Source organism: Parus major, chromosome 1, assembly GCF_001522545.3.
Source record: "Parus major isolate Abel chromosome 1, Parus_major1.1, whole genome shotgun sequence".
In the NCBI taxonomy this organism is placed as follows: domain Eukaryota; kingdom Metazoa; phylum Chordata; class Aves; order Passeriformes; family Paridae; genus Parus; species Parus major.
The window spans coordinates 3,273,681-3,283,310 of record NC_031768.1 but is presented as its reverse complement, the minus strand read 5'-3'; the positions used below and the strand labels follow the sequence as shown (position 1 = coordinate 3,283,310).

The 9,630-nt window shown below is 43.2% G+C and overlaps 1 protein-coding gene and 1 long non-coding RNA gene across 2 annotated transcripts in view; one reads left to right on the top strand and one right to left on the bottom strand.

Moving 5' to 3' along the window:
- LOC117245439 overlaps window positions 1-297 on the bottom strand; it is a 2,499-nt gene extending 2,202 nt beyond the window's left edge. Inside the window, exon 1 of the long non-coding RNA XR_004500145.1 lies at window positions 151-297. This is a non-coding gene — a long non-coding RNA (uncharacterized LOC117245439). The remainder of the gene's footprint in view (window positions 1-150) is intronic.
- Window positions 298-377: 80 nt separating this feature from the next.
- PSMG1 (proteasome assembly chaperone 1) lies at window positions 378-8,613 on the top strand. The gene is made up of 7 exons (XM_015634668.2): window positions 378-525; window positions 766-863; window positions 2,070-2,221; window positions 2,577-2,639; window positions 4,607-4,805; window positions 5,636-5,772; window positions 6,831-8,613. Exons 1-7 carry the CDS (start codon window positions 404-406, stop codon window positions 6,903-6,905), a joined length of 846 nt encoding a protein of 281 aa, XP_015490154.1. The 5' UTR covers window positions 378-403; the 3' UTR covers window positions 6,906-8,613.
- Window positions 8,614-9,630: the final 1,017 nt, after the last annotated feature.

The following is a 9,630-nucleotide window of genomic DNA, read 5'->3' as shown; positions in this document are numbered from 1 at the left end:
CTGGCAGGAGGGGACAGCCGGGGGGGTCGGGCTCTGCTGCCAGGGAAAAACGGCATCGAGTTCAGTCAGGGGCGGTTTAAATGAGATATTCGGGTGGTTTTCTTCACTGAAAGGATGGTTAATCCTTGAAAGAAGCGGTGGAGTCCTCACCTCTGCGAGAGTTCCGGAGCCGTCTGGATGTGTTCCTTGGAGCCGAAGCTGGGGGTAACGAGGCAGTGCCGGTGGGACACGGGGCTGTCCCCGTCCCGGTCCCCATCCCTGTCCCGATCCCCATCCCCGTCCCCATCCCTGTCCCGATCCCAGTCCTGATCCCTGTCCCCATCCCGGTCCCCGCGGAGCCCCCGGCACCTCCCGCGCCTGTTCCGGCGCTGAGGGCGGGGCCGCGCACGCGCGGGCCGCGGCCATGGCGACTTTCTTCGGTGAGGTGGTGGTGGCCCCGTCCCGGGCCGGCCTTGACGAGGAGGAGGAGGCGCGGGAGGAGACGCCTGAGGACCGGGAGATCCGCAGGGAGATCGAAAAGAAAAGGTATCGGCGGCGCGGTACCTTTATCTCTGGAGATCAGGGCAAGGCTCTTCCCCCAGAGGGTGCTGGCACTGCCCAGGCTCCTCAGGGAATGGGCACGGCCCCGGGGCTGCCAGAGCTCCAGGAGCATCCAGGGATGCCTAAGGTGGGATTATTTGGGGGTGTGGGCAGGGCCAGGAGCTGGATTTGGATGGTCCTTGGTGGTCCCTCCCAGCTCGGGGTGTTGTGTGGTTCCTTTCCCAGGGAGATCGATGTCCTGTGGACCTGGCAGTCGGGCGGCTGTGCCGAGGAGCCCTTGGTGTGCTCCAGGTTCATCGTGGCCATTGGAAGGAACGCTGCGGGTGCGTGCAGGGCCAGATGCTGCTGGCTTTTGGGGGTCATTTTGAGGAGGCAGAAGGTGGGAGGGAGGTGTAAACGTGCCAGGACATTCCCTGCTGCTCCCAGCCCCAATGTCCAGCCTGGCCTTGGGCACTGCCAGGGATCCAGGGGCAGCCCCAGCTGCTCTGGCAATTCCATCCCAGCCCCTGCTCACCCTGCCAGGGAACAATCCCTGCCCAAGATCCCATCCAGCCCTGCCCTCCTTGAGTTGAGGTCATTCCCCCTAGTCCTGCCATCCCATTACCTTGTGAAAAGTCCCTCTGCAGCTTTCTTTAAGCTCCTCTATTTACTGGATGTGCAGCTCCTCATTTAGGAGCAGAAGTTAAGCCTGGAGGCCGCTGAGTTGTCCAGAGAAAGGCGAAGTTCCCCTGTACATGTAAAACACAGTTATTTTTACAGCTGTTTACTCCTCCTGAAAACTGATGTATTTTCAGTTGAACAGGAAAAGTTAAGTATGTTTTAGTTTAGGATTTTAGTTGGGACTATCCCCCTTTACCTGGCTTTTGTTTGGTAAACTCTCTGGCATTGTTTATTAATTGGCAAAAGTTTTGTTCTAATAGTACTGAGAAGACCTGCTTACATTTAAGTGACATTTAGATTTTATCAACGTTAACTTTGCTGATTTTTTGGGGTTTTGTTCAGGTGTTTCCTTGAAAAATGGTAATAGATATTTTGGATCTGTCTTCTGTAGCTTTTGACAGGAATCTGATTTATGAACATTTTTGCCACACTCTTGCCTCTGTTTTCTAGAATCGGTGTAATAATTCTGCCTTTCTGGTTCAGTGATTTTTGGTTTTATTCTGCTAGATCTGCTACGTCAGAAAGCATTAGAGACTTAATATTTCACATCCTTAATTAATACTGAAGAAATTGAAGTTGATTGTAATACTGTAATTCCTAAGAACAAGTGATTTTTTTATGTTAGGGATCTGTATGTGTTGAACAGCTCTTAATCTTTTTTAAATTTGGGTACAGTAGGGCTGCTGACATTGCTGATGTTTCTTAGATTTGGTCAATAAAGTTGAATATTGAATAAAATCTAAGTTGATAAAAATGAGCTATTCTTTCTTCAGATTGCAAAGGAATAATCTAATTTAGTCCAGCTATTTATTGGTAAAACAGAGGTTTTATTCTTTGTAAATTAACAGTATTTTTTATGGGTTTTGCAGCTTTCCTGTCATCTTTTATCCTGGATTCTGTGTGCTGGGAAGTGGTTGGAGTTGTGAAGCTGTGGAATGAGTGGTGCAGAACATCCAGCACCACAAATGTCCTCCCCACAGACTCTTTTTGTTTGTTCTACAGATTGATATCAGATCCCACAGTAAGTGACTTGAGCATTAATTCCTCTGTGTTTTGGCTTCCTGAAAAAGAAGGAATCACTTCATCCACTCCCAAATAAGGCACTACACAGGGATCATGGATTAATCTCATAAATGTTCTGAAGGGTTAATTCTCACTGAAACTCTGTGAAGTTCTGTGTGCAGCTCAGCACAAAGATGTCACAGCCTCGTGGCTTCACTGCATTTGTAAGCAAAAAATCCTCATTGAAACAGAGTTAAAGAAACCTAGAATAACTGAAAAATTTATTGTTTGCAGCCACATCATCCTTACAGGTGATTGTGAGCTTCTGTTGTGCTCTTTAAACCACTTGCTTACACAAGTTTTTGTTTCTTTAGGTTTTATTGTGCCAGTGCAGTTGCTACGTGGCTGAGGATCAACAGTTTCAGTGGCTTGAGAAGGTAAAACTGGCAGGAAAATCAATGGAGTAATAAAATCCTAAGGGTGGGGATCTTCCTCCCTGATACTTTCAACATGACAGCGTTAAATAAGTTTCCCCTGTGGTTTTCTTTTATTAATATTAAAAAATAGATAAATTAACTCTCTGCAGAATCAGTGAAATCCCTTTCTAGATGCTGCCAGCCATGTCTGCTGTAACCTCCCAGCTGAGGGCAGTCCCTCCATTTGGACAGTTTCAGTTTGGTGGCCCTTAACCACTTCCCAAACCTTTTTCCTGCTTGGTTTTAATTTCCCATGGCTTATTTCTACTGTGTTTCACCTCTGGGAGAATTTTTCCTTAAAAAAAACCAACAGTAATTTGTACAGCTGCCAGAGGATCACCAGACAAACCAGTTGTGGAACTCCTGGTGGATGGTGTCAGCTGCTGGGTGTGCTCTGTGCCTTTCCCAAGGGGGAGCTAGAGGGGAAGGTTCCTCCCAAGCAGCATTTGTCCCATTTGTTCCCAAATTTAACATTGCCAGGGCCTCACCCCAGCATCATCCAGGTGCAGGAGCGCTGCTGGCTCAGGGAAGCCCCTCCAAATATCATCATTTTGATTTAATAAGATAAAGCTAGGGGTGAATGTTCCTTCTCTTGATTCTCCTGATGGATTTGGGTCACTGCTTTGCCTGGAGGAAGTGTGGCTTATTTTGTCTTGCTGTCTATCTGCTCCCTCCCTGCCTTTAAATCTCTGCTGAGCTGCTGGACAAGCAGGGATTGTGAAGCTGTGCTTAAAGCATGGCTTTGCTGGGGCATCATGGCTCGTTTGGAAGTTTAAAAACCCTGAGATCTCAAACATTTTGCTTTTGCTGGATTTATTCCCCACATTTTTACACTTCATTTAAAGTGGGACTGCAGAAGAAAGATGCTGGGGGGTTGTTGTCTTCCCCAGTTGTTTGTGGATATGTGTGATTTCCAGTGTGGGTGTTCTGAACAGCAGGAGTGTGGCTGTACCAAGTCAATGTTCCTGAGTGTTTTTAGGCTTTGTGGTTATTGGTATTTTTAAATGTGCAGCAGAAACAACTTGCTGGCAGTCTTTTTGCTTTTAATGTGAATTGCAGACCTGTTCTGTGTGTAAATCCTGATTTACTGAGCATCTCCCATCTCCACAAGTCAGATCTTCACATCTGGGTGTGTTTCCTTTGTTAGGCATCACTGACAAATGAGAACACACAGGTTGGAGTTCTGCAGCCATGAATTCCAGCCAGTGTTCCCAACCAAGCAAGTGAAAACATGTGGGCTTGTGAATAATTCTGTCAGATTTCTGTCACAGTAGTGACACAGCGATGGGAGGGCACAGGCAGCTTCCCTCCTGGCATTGGTACACAGACAGAAACAGCCAAGTTTCTGTCACAGTTTCCAAATTCTCTATTTTCTCTTCTCCTGTTGGTATTTTGTGATGGCCAGAAGGGTTTGTACTTCAAAAACCTGAAGTTGTACTACTTTGAATTTGAGAAAGAGAATTTTGGGTTTTCTTTCTCAATTCAACTTGAATAAAATAAATTCTGTGCACCTAAAATAAAGAGTCATAATACTGTAGGACATCCAGGGAGCACAATTTTCATTTCAAATGTTATGCAGCTCAGTGAACTGCTTGTTTTTATTTGGAATTCATTTTCTTTCTATAATCACCACTAATTAAAGCAGTAAATCTTAATATATTGAATAGAAAGTGCTGAAAACCTAAAACCTCTCCAGAAGATTATTAAATTTGATAAATATGTCAGCTGTTTTTTGGGATTTTTTAATCTCCATTCCAGGAGCAATGCCTGGGAAATTTCTACCTCAAGGCTGTGATTCAAACTGTTTTTAGTCCTACAAACCTGAGTTCAAGTGCCCTTTGCACTGAAATTGAAATGAATCCTTGAGGTTTCTCTGCTTTTATTGTGAGAAGAGAAATTTTGCTGAATTTTTATTTTTTTAATTTCAGGTTTTTGGCTCCATGCAGAAGAAAGGCTTGCAAGTAACCATCCTTTCCACATGTCCTGTAGCTGATTATAAAACTCAGGAATCCACTCTGACACTTGTATCTCCATTCCTGAAAGCCTTGAAGACCAAAGAATTCCAGGAGCCCGTCTGCTGCTCGCTTCTGGAGCAGCCCAACATTGTGAGGGATCTTCCTGCTGCTGGTACTTGGCAATTCCAATTATTTACAGGGCTGCTGGTGGCAACACAGAATTCCTCCTGAGGAGCATCCCACTGCAATGAGTGTTTTTACTTAATTTTGGGAACAAGTCAGCTTTTTAAAAATTAATTACTGACAGATTCACATCTTACACATTGCTCTGGAAAATAGGGACAGTTTTCCAAACCAGCCATAAATCCTTTTACCCATCATGTTTGGGACAGAAGTACTGGAAAATTCTTCAGTATAGCCTTACAAAGCATGTTGTACAGTGGGTCTTTTGGGGAATTTTACTTAATTCTCCAAATTAAGTAAGTTTTATTAAGAGTTATTTTCATCTGAGCATCCAAAGTAAAAGCTCATAAAGTCCTTTCTGTATATTACAGGTAAGGAAGCTTGCACAGGGCTAGTGAGCAGCCTCATGGAAAAGTTAGGTTCAGTTTTATTATGTAATTTAATAAAAACCTTCAGCTTTTTCTTTTAGAATCCCTGATGTAGCAGCATAAGGAAAAGCTTGTCTGGCAGGAGCTAAAAGTGGAAGATTTTCTCTTGTTCACACTTCTGTTTGGGTTTTGGGGTTTTATTTGTTTGGGTTTTTTGCAGATGTTGCTATTATTTTTAGTTAGCAGCAGTAAAGTTTCCAGGGAAGAAACACCTGCCTTTAATTTTTGGTGGTTTATTTCCTTGTGTAGCTGGGGGATGAGGAGTGGCTCCTGCAGCAGTCAGGAGCTGGTAATTAAACTCCCATGGGTTTAAAATTCTGATTTTTATACACAGAGCTGAGATTGCTTTTCTGCTGAACTTAACAGAGATTTTCTTTTGACCTGTGCTCAGTTCTGAGTTACTGCCAGGTGTGGCAGATCCCTGCAGTGCTGTATCAGTGTTACACTGATGTCATCAAGCTGGACACAGTTACCATTGAAGCCTTCAAGCCTCTGCTTTCTTCTAAAGTCCTGAAGAGTTTAGCCAAGGTAAAATTCCATATTTAAAATTAATGGCAGCTGGTGGCTGGTTCTGTCTGTTCTCATCTCTTGCATTCTGCTGGTTTTATTCCCCTGTGAGGAGAAAAATACAGATTTTAATGACAGTGCTTTGTACCTGCTGTAACACCTGTGTGACTTAGAAATAATGAATCTACAGCTTCCTTCAAAACTTCATTTTGAATTTTCAGGCTCTTCTAATGGTATGAATATATCAGGGAGGGATTTCTTGTGCTTGTGTAAGCTGCATTTTCCTTTGGAGTTGCCTCATTTAAAACTTCTAAGCTTTTTGTTATGTGGTTTGGTTTTTTTTTTAATTTTTACACTTTATATTCACATACCATATGGCTCTGTTCTAGCTCTGTATCTGCCTCTCTTCTGGCATACAGGAAAGCTTCTTAAAATACCCATTTTGACCTGTAACTTCTTTTTGGAGCTAAAAGACCAAATTTCTGAAGAGATTTTTACACTAATCCAGCAACTGTGAAATCCAGCCTGGCCTTGAACACTTCCAGGGACAGGGCAGCCACAGATTCTCTGTGCCAGGGCCTCACTACCCTCAAAGTAAATCCCATTGCTCCTATAAATTCCCATTGCAGCTCCTAAAATGAATGTTTTACCCTTTCTGAAATGTTTGTAATTGAATTTTATTTGGTTGAAAACACTTTGAACCGAGATGTAAATGCCAAAGAGATCTGTGTGTACTGAGGTATTTATTTCTGTTCTAAAATCAGTTTTCAGTACAGCTCATTCTGTTCTGCTGAGTAAGTCTGAGTAAGACATAAATATTTAAACTCTCAAGGAGAACAATGACAGAGATTCTTCCCCTCATGTCCAAGCAAAGAGGAATGCAAAATAATAAATCCCATTTTATTGCTGGACTGCAGATTCCTGTGGATAACCTCATTCAGAAGAGCCGAGTTTTGCTCACAGTTAATATGTCAATAAAAGTGATATTCAGAGTAATGGAAGTGGGACCAGAGGCCAGTGGGGCTCTTGCTTTGTTCCCAGCACCGTGGGTGATGCTGATCCTCTCTTCCTTTCCCCAGGATGCCTCTGAAAGCACAAAGCTTTTGAAGAAATTCCTGACAACCAGTGAAATTCACAATAATATCTACATCTGACAAGGACATTGATGCTGCACTTCTGTAAACTCCAGTTTCTTCTCTAGAGGACTTCTGGGAATTAATTTTTTTCCCCCTTAAAAGTAGAATAAATTCCAGTAGATTTGTACTTTTCCATTCATTTTTGTTGCTTTTAACTTCATCACTGAAAATACCCTTCTGCATGGCTTAGGAGACTTTCTTCTGGAGTGATTTTGGGAAAGATACTTTGGATATGAAAAGCAACTCCTTTTTCTCCTCCTGAATGGATTGTCTTACTAAAAGTATTCCTTTTATATGTAAAAGAGGAAATGCAGATAAGGAATTTTGTCAGTATCTAACAAGAGCTCTCCTTTTTTACTTTATTTTGAGACCTGAGGGTTTTTCTAATATTTGATGCTTTTCAAAGATTTGTCTGTGATAGAGAAAATGCACTCTCTGTCCTTTCCCATCCACAGAGAATTTTGCTTATGTTTATTTATGTCTCCACATGCCCTCTTTAATGTATGTATTGATACAAAAGGCAGTGGTTAAAGTATGGTAAATGCCTTTAAAACTTGCTAGTGAAAAATAACCTCTCCTGGTAAAAGGGGCTGGCAGGATCACAGGCTGCTTCTTCAGCTGGATTTGCCAGGGCAAACTGATTAAATCCACTTTAAAACACCAAAATTTGGCCAACGGTAGGAATAAAAAGAGGTCTTTTAGGCAGAGCATGTGATTTTTAGAGGAAAGTAAAAGGTTTTGAAGTGTCTCAGAAAATTCTCTGGAAGTTAGTAAAAAATTCAGCAGTTTATTTAAAGTATTAACTAGGATTAAGGTGCAGTTCTGAGTTGTACTCTATTTAATTTAACATTTTGTTTAAGAAAAAGGTGTTAAAGTATTAATTTGCTCCCAGGTAATTCTGTTCTCTGCTGGGTGTAACTTTGCCTTACACTGGATGCTCAGAGGATATTTTTGAACAGTCTTTTCCTTCACAGAACTGTCACTGATTTAAATTTCAGGTAATTACAGATGAGCAGATCTTGCCTAGAGTGGTGCTGGATTTTGGAACTGGATTTTGGAACAAATTCTGAAGCTTTTTTTGGGTTTTTTCTCACATTTCTGTCCATCTTTATAATTAAAAAATCAGTCTTATGTGTGATCTCAGATGAGAATTCTGTTGTTTTGAAAGTTGGCTGCACCATTTTCTTACTTTTTAAGTGTTTGGTTCATAACAAATAAAGCAGATAACAAGAAATAATCTTTAATAGTAAATTATGCAAACCCTTAGAGGAATTGTTAATGTACTTCTGGTATCTGTGTGATCACCCAGGCACTTTGCAATGTTCCAAAACAGCTCCTATATTAGATTTCATTCAGTTCCTACTGCCTGGCTTTATGCTGAGGTGTGAGAATGCTCCTCAACACCTTGAATAAAAGTGGCAAACAAAACCATGGCAGCTTGGGAGATTCAATCAGACTGAAACCTGGTGTTTTGGCAGAATTCTTCAAGGGTTCACTATTGTTGCTTGAAAGCTCTCCATAAGCAGGAAATGTTTAGGTAGGATGTAGTGGGGAACTACTGTAGGGCAGTGCAATAAGAGATTTTAATTTAAAATTCTACATTTTCCCATAATTTGATGTAGGAAGCAGCTCATATTCACCCCTTGAATATTCTGGAAGCCTCAGAACTAATGATGAACTGTGTCTCTCATAAGATGTGAGTGTTGACTAAAGATTTTTTTCCATATTTGAATGTTGCTGCCTGTTTTATTTTCCCTCCTGTGCTCTCCAGTATCTACCAAGAGCCTGCAGTGAGGCTTTCTTGTTTCCTAACAGCTGCTGGATTTAATCCATGTAGGAGTTCACAAACTTCAGGCTTGTCAAATGTGGCAGATGGCTTCAAAGCTTTGGGGAAGAAGTTTGAAATGAGATTGTGTAAGACTTGCTTTCCTAAGATATTTGCTAAATGTGAAACCAGAGTAAACTGTGAGACTGGAAGAGGTTTTTGCCACACTTTTCAAAGTAATTTAAGACACTTTTTACCTTTTTTTAGATAACACTGATCTGCTTAATGTCTTCCAAACCAAAGGCTCTTCTCAAGTCCACTCTGCTTTGTCATGCTGCAGAATTAATTTGGTGGGCAGAGGTGTCTTCCCATTCCTGAAGGCTCTGACTCCCAGGGTGATGTGCCTCACTTAGAATTCCTGGATTCAAGGTGCATTTTATGGAGACTTCGTTGCTTTTGCCTTGGAACCTGTTGGAGTCTGTGCAGTGCAGGCCACAGGTGTGAGAGCAGGGCTGGACAGAGCAAGGTAAAGTCCAGGCCTGGTTTGGGCTGGAAGGAACCTTAAAGATCATCCAAGTGCCAGCCCAGCCATGGCAGGGACACCTCCCACTGTCCCAGGAGCTCCCAATGTCCAGCCTGGCCTTGGGCACTGCCAGGGATCCAGGGGCAGCCCCAGCTGCTCTGGCAATTCCATCCCAGCCCCTGCCCACCCTGCCAGGGAACAATCCCTGCCCAAGATGCCAAGATCCAGCCCTGCCCTCTGCCCCTGGCAGCCATTCCCTGGCTCCTGGCCCTGCAGCCCTTGGCAATTGTCTCTCTCCAGCTTTCCTGGGGCTCCTTCAGGCCCTGCAAGGCCACCCTGAGCTCAGCCCAAAGCTTCTCCTGGCCAGGCTGAACAATGGCAGCTGGGCCAGCCTTTCCTGCCAGCAGAGCTGCTCCATCCCTCTGCTCATCCTGGAGCCTCCTCTGGGCTCTCTC